General features: G+C 46.1%; 1 protein-coding gene across 1 annotated transcript in view; it reads right to left on the reverse strand.

The window, feature by feature from the left end:
* Positions 1 to 21,531, reverse strand: part of TRIM71 (tripartite motif containing 71) — a 65,530-nt gene that overhangs the window by 2,446 nt on the left and 41,553 nt on the right. The window contains exons 2-3 of the mRNA XM_034991637.1: positions 16,801 to 16,968; positions 2,655 to 2,789 (exon numbers count right to left, since the gene is read on the reverse strand). Coding sequence (XP_034847528.1) covers positions 2,655 to 2,789; positions 16,801 to 16,968 — 303 coding nt within the window. The remainder of the gene's footprint in view (positions 1 to 2,654; positions 2,790 to 16,800; positions 16,969 to 21,531) is intronic.

The following is a 21,531-nucleotide window of genomic DNA, read 5'->3' on the forward strand; positions in this document are numbered from 1 at the left end:
ACAGCCATGTAACAAATGTTTACTGAGCACCTGCTTTGTGCCAGGCACTGGAGGTGTGTAATGACAGGTCGAGAACGTGGCCCTCACCAGCAGGACTTCCCAGGGGACTAGAGCACAAGGCCGGTCTTACACTCCCAAAGGGCTGAATTTTCAGCATAGCTACAGAGCCTGCAATCTCATCAGTGATTTCTCCTCCACTCTACCATCCCTGCCTTGCCCCACTCTCCACTCCCGAGAGAGAAAGGGGGCGGGGGGGGGGGGGGGAAGACAGACTGTGTGTGGAGAGAGTGAAGGGATTTGTTGAGAACCTAATTCAAGATTACAACCTGTACCCCCCTGGCCTGCCACACATTCCATAGTCCTCTTCGTGGTTTTCTGTCTTCACAGGGAGCCTGAAAGGCCACACATACCCCAAATTTGGAGAAAGTAAGTCCTTGGAAACCACTGGCCTCTAGTATTTCCAGAGGAGCCCTCTCAATCTAAATTGTTGTAATATAGAAACCTGAATTCTGACCTGCTAAAATAATTCTGCCTCTGAGGTTCTGAAACCCATGATTTGGGAATATGGGATTGTCTGTGACCAATGAAACAGAGCCACTTATCCATTCTTGTGCATTAAATCAGTAAAAGACCTCCAATTAGAAGTGATTTCCCTATGAAGGGAATAAATGAGTCACCTGGCTGATTCGTGCCATCATGTAGAGAGAACCAGGACCCCTGAGGGCTCTACTAATCAGAACGCTAGAAAGTGTATTTCAGAATACGGCTCCACTATTGGGGAGGCCTGGATGTCAGTCAGGTTTTCCCTCGGGAAGGGGGGCGATGATGTGATTTTTGACCCATTCATGCTTTTCCATCTGTCCACTCTGGAAGCAAGACACATATGTGTAGAGAGGCCCACGTGGGGACAGATCAAAGAGAAGCTTTGTCCTTTGGTTTTTGCATTGGGCCAAACCTCTGGGCTTTGGTCTGGATTCCTCAACTAGGTGGTTGCAGCTAATCCCACGAGCTCACCAAGTCCACTGGAAATCTGTAAGCCACAAGCATGAAGAAGTGCATCTAGATACCCAAAACTGGGTCACCCGGCACTCAAATATCTTCAGTAATGGGGAGTGCAAGAAAAAAGATGTGTAACAAGGACGTGGCAGGGCAGAAACTGGCAGGAAAGCTTTGCTGGGAGGGGCAGAAAAGTCAGTAATTAGTAAAAGAGAGTGGGACTCCCACAGGATTTAGGGTGAGGTACCATAATAAAAAGTAAAGACAAATGGGACTGAGGTGTGTCCAGAATGAGCATGCATATTCTGGAGGTTATCTGAGAACAAGTTTTTAGAAATGTAGAAACAAAGTATATTACACAGAGAGACTGACTCTTCTTCCAAATTTGCTTCTCCAAGACTAAAAACTTGCTTCCCATGCCCCCTGAAAGAGAACTTCCTTTAGGGACAGGACAGGAGTTGGCCTCACAGGAGGGAGGGTACCTAAGGTGAGATCTGCAGAAACTCCTTTGCACAAAGGCCTTTTCATCAGCAAATCCAGAAGAGCAAGTTTGTGGCAGAGTTCACCAGGGAGCTCACCAGGGAGCTCTCAGGTTGCATGAAGCGGGCCCCTTTCAGTTATAATTAACATTCGTGGGTGGCATGAGCCTGGCAGACAACGGGGGCATGTGAGTGTCTGGAAACCATGTCAGGCCCACAAAGGTGCCTGCATAAAATACATGCTGAATTAAATCTTAAAGAATTTTTCTAGCCAAGGATCGTTCTCTTCTCGTCAAAAGGTAACTGAGCCATATTCCTTGAGAGGTCAGCAAAGGCAGAAAGCAGTTAGTTATGTGCTAACTAAATGGAAAATGCAAAGCAAAACCCAACACAGCCTTCCAGAACATTTTAGGGCATAGTAATTGGTGAGGATCACGTTCAGAAATGGAGACCCCATCTCTACCTTCGCATAGTTTAGATGATTAAAACGAGCATGCACACACCTAAGTGCACCCTTTTTAATGAGCTATGTGTATGGTCTTATTCACGCATTAAGAGAATGTCATCTTGGAGCTGAACTGACTTGAGGTACTGGCCCATTCACAGGCATATTCTCCCCTCTTCCTGGGGCAGGGGGTAAGGGCCAGAGTAGAAAATGTTGAGATGAGGACTTGGGTGAGGAAAGTCATCTTTCCAGCTGATTTGTCTAAACAGCACACCAGCCTGCTCAGCACTCTTTCCTGCTGCAACAGAAGAAAGGGCATTCGGTCGCTGACCTCCCTAGTGGTTTTCCACAAGGGGGCAGGAAGTGCAACCAGGCAGGACACCAAAAAATAAGGATACTTCCCAGCAGCCTGCTTTTCATAACAGTCTCGACTGCGCCCCCTTCTGTCTCCCTGAGTGTGCGCAACATAAAACGTGAGGCTCCTTCCAGTCCTGGGTACCTGACTCCTCCCGAGGAGGCTTCTTGTGGCTTTAGTGCTCAGATGACACACACAATGGTACAAGGAGCCCTGCATCTTTCTGCCAACATACTTCATGGAAAACCTCCCAAGTGTTCTCCACTCCGAGCTGGGATCTGGGATCTGACCTGAGAATCCTCGTGGTTTTGCTGCAGTTCACTGGAAAACTGCTGGCCAGCCAAGGAGGCCCGGGGTGGGGGTGGGCAGCACTCCTTACCTTCCACAGCAGCTCGCACTCCCGCTCTTCCAGGGCCTTCTTGTGCCTTGCCGTCACGGCTTTGACCTCCGACTGTACCACCTTTGCCTTCATCTCTACCTGCTCTGCCACAGTCTGGGCCTGCTCGATGCTCAGCTGGAAAAGCAAGAGCAGGCTCATGGCGTTAGAAGGACCTCCACTCCTCAAGCGAAAACATTTAAGTCTGCTTGTCGCAAACCCGAAGAGCTACCACCCTGGGCCCCCGAGACCACTTGATCCACTTCCCTGGAAAGAAAGCAGGCACGCAAGGGGAGCACGGCACCTGTCTGACACGTAGCCGAAGGGGCCGTGGCAAGTGCTGGGTTCCTTCCTATGGGAAACGGCACCTACATGGTGCTCAGCACTCTTAAGAGCTATTCCGACACAGTGAAACCAGTGTAGTTTGGTCCAAGCCGAAAAGTGGGAACGAGGACCGGACCAGCACACGAACCAGCTCCCACAGACTTTCTGGCCTTCCTGGCCACGTGGGAAAACCCGGCAGGCTGGCACAGCGCTCAGGTCAAGGTGCACCATCGCTGCAGGCCAGCAGGTAGCCATCATATCATGTTCCTGTCACGTCGTCAGCAGCACAGCTCATTCCAACCCCAAGGGACACTGGGGATACTGTCTGATCTGCCACAGAAACCACGCACACCGTGCCCTGTGGTCAGTCCGCTTGCCAGACCATCCCTGCACCACCACACACCCCACTCTGTACGACCAGCCCTTGGTAAACCAGCCAGTTTAATCAGACGTATTATTGTTCATAAAAAATTAATCAAGACAGAAGGCCCAGTGTTTTCATCAATATTACATGATGTGTCTTGAAAAGCCACAAGGATTTCTTTGAGATACTGAGGTATTAAATCAGGGATTCCAAACTGCTGATGATGCAACAGGTCTAAGGGTGTTATTATGTCCCACATCAAGAGGGGCCTAGAGAAGCGCGCAGGGTTTGGATCCTGGTTTGGGCTCAGGAATCGCTCACGGGTGACCAACCATGAGTGTGCCCTGGACCAAGGGTTTCCAGCATGTGCAGCACATCTACAGCTGAGGCCATCTTGGGAAAAGCAGGCTGGACAGTCATCCTAGGAGTCGGGTAACCCAGCTTCAAACCCTAGCTCCACGTCCTAATATATGCAAGGCCCCAGACAAGTGCCTGGCCTTCCACAACCTCGGCCAATAGGAGGAAAAGACAAGGTAATACATGGAAGGAGCTCAGCACAGCAGCTCATAGAGTAAAACATCAACAGTGCTCAGCTGAGAAACACTTGCAGTAAGACCACAGGCATCCTTTCCCTTCATCCCACCTAGCTCCTGTCATGCAGGTACGGTTATGTACCAAGGCCTACGCATGCTTCCTGACCCATTTTGCTTTTTAAATTGTGGTTAAGAGGGCCTGGGTGGCTCAGTTGGTTAAGCGACTGCCTTCGGCTCAGGTCATGATCCCAGGGTCCTGGGATCGAGTCCCACATCGGGCTCCTGGCTCAGCAGGAAGCCTGCTTCTCCCTCTCCCTGCTCTCGCTGTCTCTGTCTCTGTCAAATAAATAAATAAATAAAATCTTAAAAAAAAAAAAATTGTGGTTAAAATAGGTAGAACTTAAAGTGTACCATTACTGACATTTCGCACATTCCATATTGTCTAACCATCACAACCACCTAGCTGCGAACACTTCCATCGTCGAAAGGAAGCTTCCATACCCATTAGGCAGTTTTTCTCCATCTCCCCTCCCACTCCCCCATGGCAACCATAATCTGCTTAGTCTCTACACTGCTGTCTATTCTGGATAGTTCACAGAAATGGAATCAAACAGTACATGAGCAGCCTTATTTGTACGAGGATGCTTTCATTCAACAGTTGTGACTCATTTTGTCACTTACAACTGGGGACCCCCCCTTAATCCTCTCAGTCTACAAGACACGCCAATGGCATGAAAGTCACACACACATTGCAGCTGCCCCCAAACCACCCATGGCTGCCGTGGCTAACTGCTCGTGGCATTCTCTGCCCCAATCCCTGTGAGGCCTGAAGATCAAAGGTGGCACTTCGGCTGATTGAGAATGCTCATGAACTATCCATGGCCTGGAATGCCTTCTCTTCCAAATTCACCCTAAATTTCAAAAACCCAGCTCAGATGCCACCATCTTCCTGAAACTGGCAGTGAAGGACACCTTCCCATAATGTTTCTGTTCCACCTTTACTACCCTGTCCCAAGTGTCATTACATAGCACACTATGTGGGGGTTAGGTACATAGTCCATGATACTTCGCCACTGGGTTGTAGCAGGAACAATCTCTATATAATTTACACTTGCTAACGTCTACGGCCATAGCCATCCATATTCATCAAAGCAGTAGGTAACTATATTGGGTTAAATATTGTCTCCCCCACATTCAGGCTGATTAGTTAAGAGGAGGTCATACTGGACTAGAGTAGAGTCCTAAATCCAGTGACTGAAAATCACTTAAGGCCATGTGAAAACAGGCATGCAGAAAGAAGACCCACATGAAGGCAGAAGCAGAAATTAGGAGTGATGTAGGTGTAACAAGCCGAGGAAAACCAAGGATTACTGGCAACTACCAGAAGCTTGGAAAAAGAAGGGCAAGATTCTTCCCTACAGCCTTCAGAGAGCACAGCCCGGCTGACACCTTTATTTTGGGCTTCCAGCCCCCAGGACTATGTGAGAATAAATTCCTATTATTTAAGTCACCAGTTTATAGTAATTTGTTATAGCAGCCCTAGGAAAGAGTAGCCAACAAATTGAAGTAGATGGAACTATCCAAATTACCAAAAGATAAAAAAAATTAGACTGACCCATCAGTAAATGCATATAAGCAGGTCTCATGATGGACTTGGCAGATTCCAAACGTCTCAGGTGGTCGAGGTTGATTTAGAAGCTGGGAAATCTCGCTAGATATTTATTTATTTATTTTTTGAAATATAGTGTTGTTGTTGTTTTTTTTTAATTTTTATTTATTTATTTGACAGAGAGAGACACAGCGAGAGAGGGAACACAAGCAGGGGGAGTGGGAGAGGGAGAAGCAGGCTTCCCACGGAGCAGGGAGCCCAATGTGGGGCTCGATCCCAGGACCCTGGGATCATGACCTGAGCCGAAGGCAGTCGCTCAACGGACTGAGCCACCCAGGCGCCCTCTCGCTAGATATTTAAAGAGATAATTGAACGTAGAAAATGGGGTTGAACAGTTAGTGGAGAACTGCCAGGGCAAAGGGCACACAGAGGATGACAGACAGACCGTGCCTGCAGTCGGCAGCGACCACCCTTGGGCCAGGAGAACAAAAAGAGGAGAGTAGGGGGTTACAGGTAGGGACCAGGGGTGTGCCCAGCTCATTTTGGAAGCGGCTGAAGCTGGGAACTGGAGCTAACCCTCTGCTGCTGGGTGACAAACTGCTGCTGCTGAGAACAGGAAGTCAAACGGAAGAAGGAAGTCCCCTTTCCCAACGTCCGGATTTGTGGTTGGAAGTGCTGCGACCCAGCACCACACGGCAAGCGTGTGAAAGGGTTGGTCACGATGGAGAGAACTTAGTAACCCACACATCCCGTCTTCAGATGTGTTGGCATTAATGAGCACCAGCGGGTATCCGAGTCAATACGCGACCGAGGCAACCCAGCCTTTGTCCATTTATTTCTTAGCTTCCTCAATGGAAAGCAGAGGTGGCAAAATGCTTTCTATTTATACCAATGCCATATTACTTACCCAACTGATTCTCCATAAAAAACAGAAGAAATGGAAGTAACAGGCCTACATTCCTACAGGGCAAGAACTGGCAGGAGAGCGCAGTGACCACCCCCACCCCCTCTGTGTAGCAAGTGGGTTTACATAGCGAATGTCTGTCTACTCACCTCCCCCGCTACTGTCTCCTAGCAGGCCTGCTCCCTCGATCTTTCCTGCCAGGTCTCTAGCAGGCCCTTAGGCCTGGAATTCCTGTTCTAGGACAAGAACTGTTTCTTCCATTTTTCAATCAGGTAGAAAGGGTACAAAGCCCTTACTGTAATTTGAGGGATCCCCAAGTGTGCACGGATAGGATCATTCCTAGGGTTGAGAGTCATAAAGCCTTGTGTGTAGAGACAAAAAATAGAGCTTTCTTTTCCGAATCATACACAGTCCCGTGAAGCACTGCATTCCAAGATGTGCAGACCAGGACCTGCTAAACTAGTTCCCATTATCTAAACAGGGCATTTGCAGGTGGCGTGGGGAAACGACAGTAGGTAAAAGGGCTGAATAAATTTCAAAAACAGAAACATTCAATTTGCAGTAAGGACGGATAATAAAAAATTACCCAATAAGCATGCGGCTTGAGGGGAAAAAAGTTATCTTTTAGATGTTAACAGATCCAATCAAACATCTGAAAACTGAGGGTCTCAATCTGGGCAGGCCAATCAGTGCAGGGGAGGTGGAGGCCACCTGGGTTTCATAGGAAAGAGCACAGAAAGAGATTAATGATGTCTGCTAGGGGAAACTGGGGCGGCCAGATGACTGCTACTGAAAGTGTTCTGATGGGGTGCCTAGGTGGTTCAGTCAGTTAAGCTTCTGACTTCAGCTCAGGGTCCTGGATGGAGCCCTGCACCCAGCAAACCACTCAGCGTGAAGTCTGCTGTCCCTCTCCCTCTGCCGCTCCCCCGCTTGTGTGCATGTGTGCGCATACTCTCTCTCTCTCTCTCTCTCGTCAAATGAATTGAAAAAAAAAAAGAAATCTTAAAAAAAAGGAAAAGACGGCACCTGGGTGGCTCAGTTGGTTAAGCAACTGCCTTCGGCTCAGGGTCATGATCCCGGAGTCCCGGGATCGAGTCCCACATCGGGCTCCCGGCTCAGCAGGGAGTCTGCTTCTCCCTCTGACCCTCTCCTCTCTCATGCTGTTTCTCTGTCTCTCTCTCTCTTTCTCTCAAATAAATAAATAAATAAAATCTTTAAAAAAAAAAAAAAAAAGGAAAAGAAAAGTGTCCTGACAGGCAGAAGATGACAGAATGCAAATGTCACCCATAAACTCACAGACCACAAAACCTGATATGGGAACTACTGTAGTTCACTCTAAAGTGTAATTTTATCACATTTAATACCTTTGAAACTATGATTCATCTTAAAACTGTCAATGGGCTTTTTCCTTTCTTAGGTGTATATAAAATAAATGTGCATATTACAGTCAATGGTGTCTTAAGGGTGACTGAAATAATCAAGGCTCTCTTTACACAGAGAGCAACTATATTCTTGATCTTGATTATGGGTATCTCCCCCAACCCAGGGGATCAGGGCACCTTATGAAAAGCTCTAATTACGCAAGTGGCCAAAAGTTATACTTCCAGGAAGACTGGTCACCCTTAAAACACTGATGAGGTACACTACAAACATCTCTCAGGCTTCCTTTGTTGTCAGTAACTCTAGACCCTCATTATGGTAAATTCTTTTTACAGGACTAAATAGAATTAATTGGGAGAATTTACTTCGGGGTGTTTTCTCTAGAACTAAGACTCTCAAGCTAAATATAGGCAAGTAGTCTCTCAGAGTTATAACTTAGAAACTGTGGTTCACAGTCAACTGTACATCTGACACTTGTAATTTAATAATGGATAAATGTCCCTGGTTGAAGAAAGGGAATGGAGCTCCTAGTTTTTTCTAAACAAAAGCTGGTAAAAGGAAATGAAAACACACAAGTCCCAAGTTGTAGAGTTCAGATATATTGTAAAAGGTCACTGATACTCATTAAAGGTGGTATAAAGTTGGTAAGAACTTAAATCTGCCTGCAGATTTGGTGTGGCTAGTGGCCTTTACTTTTGGGACATTTCATGCATATTCATTTGGTCCAGAGGACGCTTCACTACCATCCAGGCATGGTGCCCAAGGAGGAATGAAGGACGCCAAGCCAATCAAGGGCCCTACCCTGAAATTTTACAAATGGAGGTTCCAACCTCTCCCTCCACCCCAAAAGGGAAGAGGAGAGGAGAAAGGAAACTCATTCTTTCCCTGAGGATGGCTTGCTGGAACAGTGCAAGATTGAAGAGATGCCCATGCATGCCAACCATGTTCAACAGCAAGAATGAGGTCACCATGGAGAGAGGCAGAGCTAAGTGACAGAGTGCTGGCATCAAGGTCTGAGTCCCTGGACACCTGAAGCCTGATTCATATTTTCTCCTACCCAGTCACCTGAGACTATTCATCTCCTTTCATTCAACTGCAACCAAGGATCCTAATTAAGACGGCATGGGAAAAATAATAATTAGGTCATGATGTATTAAAATTCTTGAACCATTTTTCATCACATTTGTTTATATTGTTTGCAAATGCATGAGAAGGGAGGGTACGCGGGGGCACAGCTGCCTCCCAAATGAGAGGTGACCATCAGTTTTGGGTTCAAACTGCAATTCCTCTACTCATTATTAGTGTGACTTCTGGAGGGTTACTTAATCTCTTTCAAGCAAAGTTTTCTCTCTGCAAAATGGAAAAAATGACACCCAACCTCAGGCATTATTTACACAAAGTGCCGGGTTTGGTGCCCTTGGTAAACAGGGACCACTAATTCTTACTGACAAAAACAGAAGGCCGATGGTTAATGAGATCTGGGATCTTGGGCACAACAACTAAATTTTGTTCTTCCATTTCCATATTTGTAACAGTAATTTGTAATTTAAAAAACAAAAAACAACGTTTTCTTGATCTACTTTCTGGGCTAGTTTATATAAATTTATATAAAATAGTAGGCATTCTCAGCATTCCTTGTGGTCAACTTTCCATCATGGCAAGGAGTTCCTGCAGGTTACATGGTCTATTAAAGGGATCGAACAAAAACAGAATAGGGAACCAAAGTAGTCCAGAAAGTCTAGATGAACTTACATTTTAATTTACAAAATTTTAAATTTTGCTTAGTCATCAAGCTCAGTCCTCCTAATTTTTGTGCTAAATGGTACAGTATCTATCACTTTTGTTTAATATGTAAAGGGCTAATGTTTCCTTTTTTAACCACGCAGGCAACTTAAGTTCACTAAAGGACTAGTCACCCTTATCATGACTACTGACTTTCTACTAATAATATCAGATGAAAAGTAACAGAAAGGTCTACCTTATTTAAGGCTATAGTGCACTTGGATAAAAACTCTCCTGCAAATGACTAAAATTAACAACACAGGAAACAACAGATGTTAGCAAGGATGCAAAGAAACGGGAACCCTCTTACACTGTTGGTGGTAATGTAAACTGGTGCAGCCGTTCTGGAAAACAGTATGGAGGTTCCTCAAAAAGTTAAAAATAGAACTACCTTATGACCTGGCAACTGAACTAGCAGGTATTTACCTAAAGGATAAAAAAACTGATTTGAAGGGATACATGCACCCTGAGGTATATAGCAGCATTATCAACAATAGCCAAACTATGAAAAGGGCCCAAATGTCCATCGATTAATGAATGGATAAAGATGTGATACACGGACACACACACACACACACACACACACACACACACACAGAGGAATTATTACTTAGCCATCAAAAAGAACGAAATCTTGCTATTTGCAACGATGTGGATGGAGCTAAAGTGTATTATGCCAAGTGAAATAAGCCAGTCAGAGAAAGACAAATGCTGTAGGACTTCACTCACACGTGGAATTTAAGAAACAAAACAGATGAACATAGTGGGGACAAAAAAGAGGCAAACCAAGAAACAGACTCTAAACTATAGAGAACAAACTGAGGGTTACTGGAGGGGAGGTGGCTGAGAGGATGGGCTAGATGGGTGATGGGGATTAAGGAAGACACTCGTGATGAGCACTGGGTGTTGTAAGTGATGAATCACTAAATTCTAAACCGGAAACTAATCTTATCCTGTATGTTAACTAAGTGGAATTTATTTTTTATTTATTCAATTGAGAGAGACGGAGAGAGCGAGTGAAAGCACAAGCAGGGGGAGAAGGTCAAAGGGAGAGGGAGAAGCAGACTTCCCACTGATCAGGGAGCCCGATGCAGGACTCATTCCCAGGACCCTGAGATCATGGCCTGAGCTAAAGGCAGACACTTAACTGACTGAGCCACCCAGGTACCCCAACTAACTAGAATTTAAATAAAAAATTGGAAGGAAAAACAAATAAACCAAACTCCCCTGCAACTGATGTGTGAGACTGGATTTTGGACAATGGACAGAAGAAGTGTTGTGCAAGCCTTCTGGGAAATCTTATAAAAGGCCAGAGAATGTCGGTTTCCTTCCAATGGTCCAGAATATAGATGTGTTATCTTGAGTTCCGGCAGCCATTTGTGGCCAGAGGGATGAATGTCAACACCTCTGTACAGGGGGGTAAAGCTGAAGGATTCTCCAGTGACTATCAGTATCTCCAGACTAAGTTTTTTAAACAGGACAGATTAAAACGTTGCATATTTAAGCCACCATATTTAGGAGCAGAGTGAAAGCCTGTTACTTATGGCTAAATTCGTCTCCTACCTGATGAAAACGGAAGAAAATTCTAAACTATGACAGAAAGCGGTTGAATGATTGCTTGGGGACATGGAAACAGAATGAAGGATGTTAGGAAGTGATGGACATGTTCCTAACCTTGACTATGGTGATGTTTTCATGGGTGAAATACATGTTGAACGTTATGCTGGTATGCTTTAAATATATGCTGTTCATTGTCTATCAATTTTCCTCAAGAAAGCTGAAAAAATTTTGCCTCAGTCCCACCATAATCAGTAAAACACCACTATTTAGGGGGGCCTGGGTGGCTCAGTCGTTAAGCGTCTGCCTTCGGCTCAGGTCATGATCCCAGGGTCCTGGGATCGAGCCCCGCATCGGGCTCCCTGCTCCGCGGGAAGCCTGCTTCTCCCTCTCCCACTCCCCCTGCTTGTGTTCCTGCTGTCGCTATCTCTGTCTCTGTCAAATAGATAAATAAAATCTTTAAAAACAAAAAAAAACCACCACTATTTATATTTTGGCCTATTTCTACTTCCTCCCATAATCTTTTTATGCATTGTTTACTTATTTTAAGTAATTTTTCTTGAAGCAACTTCAGGGTCTGCTAATTTTAGTCAACACCGTTTTGTAATGTGATCACGAACATTCTATAAATATTAAGGGGCTAAAAAACCCCAACTCCTATTGCTGACCATTCATACGGGTGCAATCCATACCTTCACGATAAAGGACATGGCCTTGGAAATAAGTTCCTTCCACATTTAAAGCTCTGGATATTGTTCAAAACATGTTCTCCCACCCACAAAGATTAAGTGTGGTGTACATACTTTGCTTCTTATCCAAAATAGTACTCTGGTGTCGTTTTAATTGATTTACTGCTCAGGCTGAATATACTTCTGTATGTTTGCATTAAGTGGCTGGATTGTCCCTTTGGAAGGTATCTCCATCTCTTTCATTCCTTCACCTGTTCGTGCCTTTCTTTTAAAAAGTTGTACTTACCTATTATGATCTTCTCGGAGTAACTATTTCTCTTCTAGTTGTTTTCCTTTTTTTTTTTTCTTTTAAGTAGGCTCCATACTGGGCTCGAACCCACAACACTGAGATCAAGACCTGAGCTGAGATCAAGAGTCAGGTGCTTAACCAACTGAGCCATCCAGATGCCCCAGTTGCTCTCCTTTTAATATACACAAATTCTTGGGGCTCCTGGCTGGCTGTAGTCAGAAGAGCATGAGATTCTTGATCTCAGGTTCCTGAGTTTAAGCCCACTGTTGGGTGTAGAGATTGCTTAAAAATTTGAAAAAAAAATGCACATGTTTTTTGTATCACTTCTAATCTTAGAATGCTTTCCTGCCTTTAGGTATTTAACATATATCTACCTTCAGTTTGGGTTTCTCTTTTTTTTTAAATACTGGTCCCCTTCCTTTTCATGCAATAATCCTTTAACCTAGTTAGGTTTTTATTCTGGTATTTGCTATCAGAATTTAAACCTATTAAATCTATGCCTTTAACACCTCTTATTTAGTTTGATGTCTTAAGTTACTAGCAAAAAATAAAGCCTATTTCTGTTTCTTGGATCTGCCAATTTGCCAGTACAAACAAGAAATATTTAAAAGCTCCCAAGTGACTCGTTTATTTAGTAATACTATTAAGAATAAATGAACAGGGCGCCTGGGTGGCTCAGTTGGTTAAGCGACTGCCTTCGGCTCAGGTCATGATCCTGGAGTCCCTGGATCAAGTCCCACATCAGGCTCCCTGCTCGGCAGGGAGCCTGCTTCTCCCTCTGACCCTCCCCCCTCTCATGTGCTCTCTCTCTCTCATTCTGTCTCAAATAAATAAATAAAATCTTTAAAAAAAAAAAAAAGAATAAATGAACAAGTTGAAGACAGTTTCTTAGACCAATGACGTCCAAATCAAACTTGCGATTTAAATGTTCCTTATAAAAGAAATCAAAATCTCTTCCTACCCCATGATCAGAATCATTCTGTATTTTGGTTTAAATGGATTGATTTAAAAAAAGGGGGGGGTGGTGGCACCAATTATATGTATATTTTAAAATAACTTACTGCTCCCCTACATTTTATGGTAATTGACTGTGTTCCTCCTTCCTTCTTCAGTATTCATATTAAGAACAGAAATCATGGGGCGCCTGGGTGGCTCAGTTGTTAGTGTCTGCCTTTGGCTCAGGTCATGATCCCAGAGTCCTGGGATCGAGCCCCGCACTGGGCTCCCTGCTCCGCGAGAAGCCTGCTTCTCCCTCTCCCACTCCCCCTGCTTGTGTTCCCTCTCTCTCTGTCAAATAAATAAATAAAATCTTAAAAAAAAAAAAAAAATCAGTCTTCATACCATCTGCTGCATTCTTTAATATAAAAGCTCTTAAATGGCAGCATAAAAATTAAGTGGTTGGGCTGTTTACTTCATTAACATTTTGACCAACTGCAAGAAGAAATCAAGTGTCTCGGGACACCTGGGTGGCTCAGTCGGTTAAGCATCTGCCTTTGGCTCGGGTCATGACCCCAGGGTCCTGGGATCTAGCCCCGCATCGGGCTCCTTGCTCAGTGGGGAGCCTTCTTCTCCCCCTACCTGCTGCTTCCCCACTTGTGCGCGCTCTCTTCCCTCTATGACAAATAAGTAAATAAAATCTAAAAAAAAAAGAAAGAAAGAAAAGAAATCAAGTGCCCAAAGCACCATGCACCCCATCCCCCAGAGTAGTGTCCTTTGCTGGCATTTCAAGGTTACTTCTTTACCCTGTGGGGAACTTCTCAAAATCTCAGTATCTGTCATCCTTTCCATTGCTTGGTGACCAACAAAGGAAAAAACACTTGTAGATTCACACACAAGTCTTATTATCTCCTTATAAAAATAAACAAAAGCATGCCCTGTGCTAGATAGTAACTTCTTTTTCCAATGTCTTCCAGGAGTATTTTTCCCCCCCCAGGAGTATTTTTTAAATGGCTTTGAGATGCGTCCCTGAGACAGGAATTCTACCTGAAGCTTTCAGAACTGTTTTCTCCCTTAATAAAGCAGAGGTTCAGTTAAATATTCACAGAACACATGCAAATTCCTCCCCATTCTCACTCAATCAGTTTCAGTTACCCACAACTGACTGATCTTACCCATTTGCAAAATACTTACAATGAAAAGTGGGTCATACCTACTTCTGACCTTGGGGACAGAGCTTGTTTATAGTGTTCACATGGGAACAAACTGGCTCTTCAGGCAATGATTTTTGAGCAAAACTAACTTGTTCTGAATCTTTACCTCAACTTCCCTTCCCCCAAAGGCACGTGCTGGCATCAGTGCACTCCGAGGGAAAGAGGGGCAATGTTTTTTCCACCAACACCCAGGGGACTTCCTTCTTAACACATAGGAACCTCTCTACTTTCATTAGAGGGTCCCCAGATAGTCTTAGGAATGGTCAATGTATTGAGAACCTGTTAAGAACATTCAGACAGAAATGGGTAGCCAATCCTACCCCAATCTTCAGAACACGAGCCGAGTATAGGTTCTAAAGAATTATAACCAAGAGTCACAAAAAGGTACCCTTCCCCTGCCCCACACACTTAGTTACACAAGGACTTTCAAGAAGTCAATTCACAATTGATGCAGTTGATGTTCAGCAGGTGTACCTGGATGTGGCCATATAGATAATTAACAAACTGAGCCTTCCACCTCAGCCCAAATATCCATCTGCCACTTGTCTCCTCCACCCAAAATGCCCATCAGGCACCACGGTACCAACTCACATTTGAATTTCATCCTGGAGTTCTTTCTGCTGCTGCTTTTTTTTTTTTTTAAGATTTTATTTATTTGTTAAGAGAGGGAGAGAGAACACAAAGGGAGAGGGAGAAGCTGACTCCCCACTGAGCAGGGAGCCTGATGAGGGGCTCGATCCCAGGACCCCGAGATCATGACCTGAGCTGAAGGTGGATGCCCAACCGACTGAGCCACCCAGGCACCCCCCGAGGTTTTCACTACTCACAGAGCAGACGCTCAGTGAACACGGACTAGATTTGTTGTAGGAAGTTAAGCACTGCAGACAAAACCTTCTGCACGTCAACTTCTCTCTCCTCTCTATATAAAGTTCAAATTTCCACCTCCTTAACATCTCATCATTTTAACCACAGATCTCTCCTTAAGCTTCCAGCAAATTATGACAACTCATTTTTGTCTCCAGAGTGGTGGATCCCAGGAAGCGGAGAGCACCAGCAATTCTTTCAAACATGTTTCAAGGACCCCTGCGTGTTCTCAATCTCCAAGGAGAGAAAGGAGTTGGTAAGGTAATACCACATTCTGGGGGCAGGACCCAGACAGCAGGTCTTTAAGTTCCCCCAGGTGATGCTGACAGCAGCCAGAATCCAGGAGACAGCAGCACCGTAAGGCAAATGACCAGGTTCTAATGGTAGTGGGATAAAAAGGGAAGCCACAAACCACTTCATCCACAGGGACAAGTTCACCAAAACAGAAATAAAATAGAACTATGCACTAGTGTGGATGCTGGCAAACAATAATTTACGAGCGACCAAGAGCCACTCCGAAGGCATATAAAAGAAAGCAGGCCACTCTGGCCTAAGAATATGCCAGAATTAGTCACTGCAGAAACACAGACTCTCAAACCTCTAATTGTATGAGTTGAGTATCAGATAATCTGAGTCTTCAGAGAGACTACTTCAATACCATGCATAGGAATATGATAGCTGCTGAGAAACTTACCTTCTGCCCCTTCTTTAAAGCACATGATCAATTCTTCACCATATCCAAAAAAAGGGGATCTTATTTTTTTTTTTTTTAAGATTTATTTATTTATTTGACAGAGAGAAAGAGAGAGAGCACAAGCAGGGGGAGTGGGAGAGGGAGAAGCAGACTCACCACTGAGCAGGGAGCCCGATGCGGGGATCAATCCCGGGACTCCGGGATCATGACTTGAGCTTAATCGACTGAGCCACCCAGGCACCCCAGGATCTTATTTTTTAAACAATTCACTTATTCAAATACTCTAAGAATGTAAATAACGGTTTCCCATTCAATTTTTGCTCAACGATTAGCAATGTTTCCTGATTTTCAAGCTTTATCCTACCAGATAAGGAAAACATCTCATGATGTTTTCCTTTCTTGAAACCTTGTCACCTGGACACGATTTTAAAATCATTTCAGGCATGCCATCCCATAGCTGTAAAAGAACTTTTCTATGCCTCAAAGTTACACGTGTCCCTTCCTAACCCCAAAGGGATGGAGACTCAACAGAAGCAAGGGTCTCAGTTAGCAGGAGGTGACTTCATTACTTAGGGAAGAGTCTGCGATAAACTTCTGTTGCTCACTTATTTTTCACCGATAAATCAATCTGAACAGCAGAGGTTATCCATCTGGAAAGCGTTAAGTACCCAGTCCTTCTGCAGTCCTGACTGAGGGATGCTAATGCCCACTTGGTATCTGGGGAAGGGGCCGGATGAGAAACAGGCAGATGACGTGGTGGGGGCCCAGCTAGACAAGCTGTGACTGGCTAGTCGACTTAGGCCACACCCCTCTCATCTTCCTGAACCCTCCACCTCCCCAAGGGATTACTGCTGTGTGGATGTCACATGAGCTCATTTGGGTCATTGTTCCATGCTCCCACGCACTGGAGCCTGCCCAGTAATCTACACATGCCATCTGAAAGGGAGCGAGAAAGGTTTTCTGTGTAAGAAAGAACAAGGGAAACAGGTGAAGGGCGGGTTAGGACTGACCTGGATTGCCTGGCGGCCCTGCTGCGCGTCAGCCAGCAGCTGGATGGTAAGTGCCCGCGAGTCCTGCAGCGCCTCCTGGAGGTAGATAAAGCTGTGGCCCCCGTGCCGGCCCATCGTACACTCACGACAGATGGGCACCGAGCAGGTGTCACAGTACAAGTGCAGCACCTGCGGACCAGAGAGCGGACAGGCATGAAGGAGAGATTCGGGACTAGCGGGGAGGGGGCAGCCGCGGGGGTGCTCTGTGGACTCCAGACCCTCAGCCACCTCCTTCCCAATTAGCAAGCACAGTCAACGTGAGCACAACCGGCCCTCCCTACGCCCTCGGCCCAGATCAAGGAGAAAACAACCAGTGCCCTCTGTCCACTCCAGTTTCATTCAGAAGTATAACTGAGACCCTGCAAAGGCAAAGGTGAAATAAAACAATCCCCCTGGCATAAGAGATTTTCCCCTGTATCTCAGATTAATTACCCAGAAAAGTTCTGAGATTGTGTTTCCTTGGTCTGAGACTGGGGGCCCAAATGAAAGCATATACCAGAAAAATCTGTCTTGCCACCCCAGTCTCTGGGTCTGTGAAACATGGCTAGGAGCCAGAATTACCCTCACACCACAGCTTGCAGCCACCCTCCCCACCAAGGAGATTAGTTCAAAGCGCAAAGCACGGTTCTCCCAGGCACTCAAGCAAGCTACAGGCTGAAGCTTCTGGAAGGAAGGCAAAAAGCTGTGGTAGGTCAGCCAGCTTCTTGTCTTTCTTCTTCCTGCCAAGTTGTTCCAAGGAGTTGACCCTGCGAGGCAGCCCGTGCTGACAGAACTGCTTGATGGGATGTTCTGCATTTCCCTGGGGCCCAGCATGCTGGGAGGGGAGAAGGGTTGGCACAACCTCCACCTGCTGGTGAATGAGGAGCTCTCAAGAGCGAAAGCTCCTTGGCACGGAAACTGGGCCAGTCTAGCTGTATCCCTCCACAAAGCAGAGCACTTAGCACCACTCTGTGTAAATGTTTGCTGGATTGCTTTCAAGAGCAGTGCTTAAATTTGCCGTTGGTATACCTGGGTGTGAGGAAAAGCCAGCCAACATGCAACAGACAGGGAAGCGGTGTCCGAGGGGCTGCTCTCACACACAACACGCTTAATCCCCAGATGAAGACAAGAGGTCATGACGTCTTGGGGCCACACAGCAAGCAGGGGCAGAACAGGGAGGCCAACGTGAGCCTTCTGAAGAGCTGGTTCCGAGACATTCCTGACACCAGCTCTTCAGAGCACTAAGCACCTTACTAGGTATCATGGAGTCCAGGATGTGAGACTTGAGGCAAGGTGATTCTGTGTGGAACAGAACAGGAGCTCACCCTGGCCCAGAAGGAGGCAGAGTGTTACAGGACACGGAGATGGGGTGGGAGGGCTGCAATGTTCCCATTAGAAAGACCCACAGGGTAGGAGTGAGAATGCCGCTTCTCTTCTCTTCAGGTTATCTTAAAGATTCACTTATTTGAGTGCACGTGCTATCGTGTGAGTGGGGGGAGGGGCAGAGGGAAAATCTCAAGCAGACTCCCCACTGAGCCCATAGCCCTGACCTGGTGAGATCATGACCTGAGCAGACAACTGAGGGAGCCACCTAGGTGCCCCCCACTTCAGGTTATTTTATTAACTAACCAACACATTGGCACAGAGGATGTCCACTAGGAAACCGAGCTCAGTCAGGGAAACAGGCCTATTCGACTCAGGATGCAGAGAGTTAAAAGGGAGGTGAGTGATCCTGCGTGGGTTAGGCTGCTTCTCCAGGAACTTCTGGATTCAGAAGCAGGGAAAAGATTTAGGATATTATGTTCCTATTTCTAGGAAATGGTCCTGATATGGCAGGTTTTATGGGCTCCATATTGTAAGGGGGAAATGGGATCAGGTTTGTGACTGGACTAGGACGCCTTGTCCTGTACAGTTCTCCAGCAACCTCGGGAGACTGAAATCTGGTGACAGTAATTTGCCTTCAAGACCAATTGTGTTTTTGCAGGGGAGGGGGGGAACAGAGGGAGAGAGAGGATCTCAAGCAGGCTCCACACTCAGGATGGAGCCTGACATGGGCCTCAATCCCATGACCCTGAGATCATGACCTGGGCTGAAATCAAGAGTCAGACGCTTAACCAACTGAGCCACCCAGGCGCCCCAAGACCAATCACTTTTTAAAACAGATTCACCATTTAGAGTTGATCTAATCTTTCTAATCTGATAAAGCTAAAATTCCCAAGCTAACCTTAAATACTAACCAAAAGATGCTGAACTGGTAACTTGAGAGGAATTCCTGGACAGTCTCTTTTTACAATGTTCTGCTACAGCAACCCCCGCTCCCGTTTCAACAACTCGACCTCATGTCTTCCCTTTGCTTCCTCCATTTGTCATAGGAATAAAGGTATCACTTCTATGATGTGAAGTGTGAAAACCTCCCATCTGCAGGTTCCTTTTACATCTGAATGGAACATGTCTCTGAACCTTCTGTCTTCTGCCCCTGCCCAACAGCGAAGAATCTCCTCTTCATCTCTTCTCTGAACAGCTGTGTGGACTGACTGGAGGCCCCTTGCTTTCTTTAGTCTGTGCAAGCATAACTGTTCTCGCTTGTACAGTGAATGGAAAAGAACCTGAGGGTGTTAGCCCGAGCCTGGCATCATCTAGCCATGGGGCCATCCATCCAGTCACCTGACTGGGCTTGGCTCATATATGAAACACAAGGGGTCTGGCTAGGTGCCTCTGGAGACCACTTCTATCCCTGAAATCCCAAGAGCCCTATTTCAGGGACTCAACAGCACAAACCAAAAGGCTTTGAAATAATTCTGGACCAGGGCGCCTGGGTGGCTCAGTCGTTAAGCGTCTGCCGCCTTCGGCTCAGGTCATGCTCCCAGGGTCCTGGGATCGAGCCCCGCATTGGGCTCCCTGCTCCGCGGGAAGCCTGCTTCTCCCTCTCCCACTCCCCCTGCTTGTGTTCCCTCTCTCGCTGTGTCTCTGTCAAATAAATAAGTAAAATCTTTAATAAAAAAAAAAAGAAAGAAAGAAAGAAAAGAAGTAATTCTGGGCCGACCAAGGAAGCCAGGCACCAATTATGTGACTGCCAAGGAACCAAAGTGATTTTTCTGGGTTTTAGGTTTTTACAATCCAGAGCCTGGATGATGATGTGCATAGGCGGTATCCTGCAAATGGTAGGTTTTTCAAGCATTCTGCAGAGTAAGTAGCCAGAAAAGAAATCCTGGTCAGAACAAGTGGCAGCAGGGTGCCCAAAGCCCTGGCCCCGGGGCCCCTTTAGATACCTAGCCCACGATCTCTCAACTGGGCAGAGGTGTCTGGAGGCAATCCCGCCTGGCATCATGTCACAGGACTGATGCAGCTCTAAGTGCCTAGAGCACACTGATTTTGGAGGCTCCAGTGCTCTGCAGTGCCAGGACTGTGGGGACACCACAGAGGTGGGGCTGGTGCTGGGGGACACCCAGCTGGTTCGTAATAAAAAGCTATGGGTGAGTAAAACGGCATAGTCCTAGTGGTGCTTATAATTAATAAACTATCGAATTTTAAAAGTGCCCAAAAACTGAAAATACGGTCAATTTTTATAAACCATCTAGCTAAACTTTGGCATAAAACTTTGGGAAGATTTCATGTTCCATTTAGAAGCCCCGTATCTCCTCTACCTGCCATTTCTAAGGTCAAAACCCCACAATTTTAGAGCTTGTGAAAACACGAGCAATAGTAAGGGTTCGCATGGGTGCAATTCTCTCTGCAATAGCTGGAAGATTATTTTACAAAAGAATAAACTGGAACCCACGTCTTCCAAAGGGCTAGAAATGTGGCAGAGGCCGTGAACTGTGGCTCCGGAAGGTGGGGGAGGGAGGAGCGGTCCTCGGGCGGCAGGAATTCAGGGCCTGGAGCTGCCTGTTTGGGGCTTCCCGGGCAGATGCACGACACGCCCCCTCCAGCCCCCCTCCCCCCCTCGCCTGGCGACAATCTGGCTGCCCCAGCTGAATGGAGCAGGCTCGACCTCTGACCTTGCAAGTGACCACCCTCTTCCCTGCCCCCAGCTTCCAGAACGCCCCACCCACTGCCTTCCTCTGCCATAATTTCTAAAATACCAGGCACAGACAAAGACCTAGGAATGTGGGCCCAGCAGGAGAGGAAGGAGGGACGTTAACGAAAAAATAAATAAATAAAAATACCAAGTAGGCAAGTTTACCTTAGCCAGTGCTTAAATAAAGTGCTTTGTTAATGAACAAGACTGTGTGTTCGTTTCTGGAATCTACTTTTTATACTACCTGTGATCCAACAAGCGCGCGCGCACACACACCCCCCCCCAGGGGACTCCTATGAGAGCACCATGAAGAACGGGCTTCCAGTTTAAAATACAACTACCCACTTCACTGAGGAATGTAAACTCAAAGGATGGAGGGGCTGCTCCTCATTGAGATGCCCCAATCGAAATATAGTAACTGCTGTACACTTAACGTTTATGAGATTTCTTTTACATCCCTTAAAGCAACTGGGGTATTTGGCCTCCCACAAACATAGGCCTGGACAAAAGGAGGTCACCACCCACGCAAGAGGGTTTCTAAGCGTCCCACTACAGAAATGAAGTGGAGGGTGGCGGGTGAAGACCAAAAGCCTTACCTGTGTAGGCCACCCTGCACAATCTGAAACCCAAAACACTAAACCAAGTTCAAGGACCAGAGTCCAGCCAGTCTGAAACGAAGTCTGTGAAATAATATC

This window comes from Mirounga leonina, unplaced genomic scaffold (assembly GCF_011800145.1).
Source record: "Mirounga leonina isolate KUSES-001 unplaced genomic scaffold, KU_Mleo_1.0 Mir_115, whole genome shotgun sequence".
NCBI classification, from domain to species: domain Eukaryota; kingdom Metazoa; phylum Chordata; class Mammalia; order Carnivora; family Phocidae; genus Mirounga; species Mirounga leonina.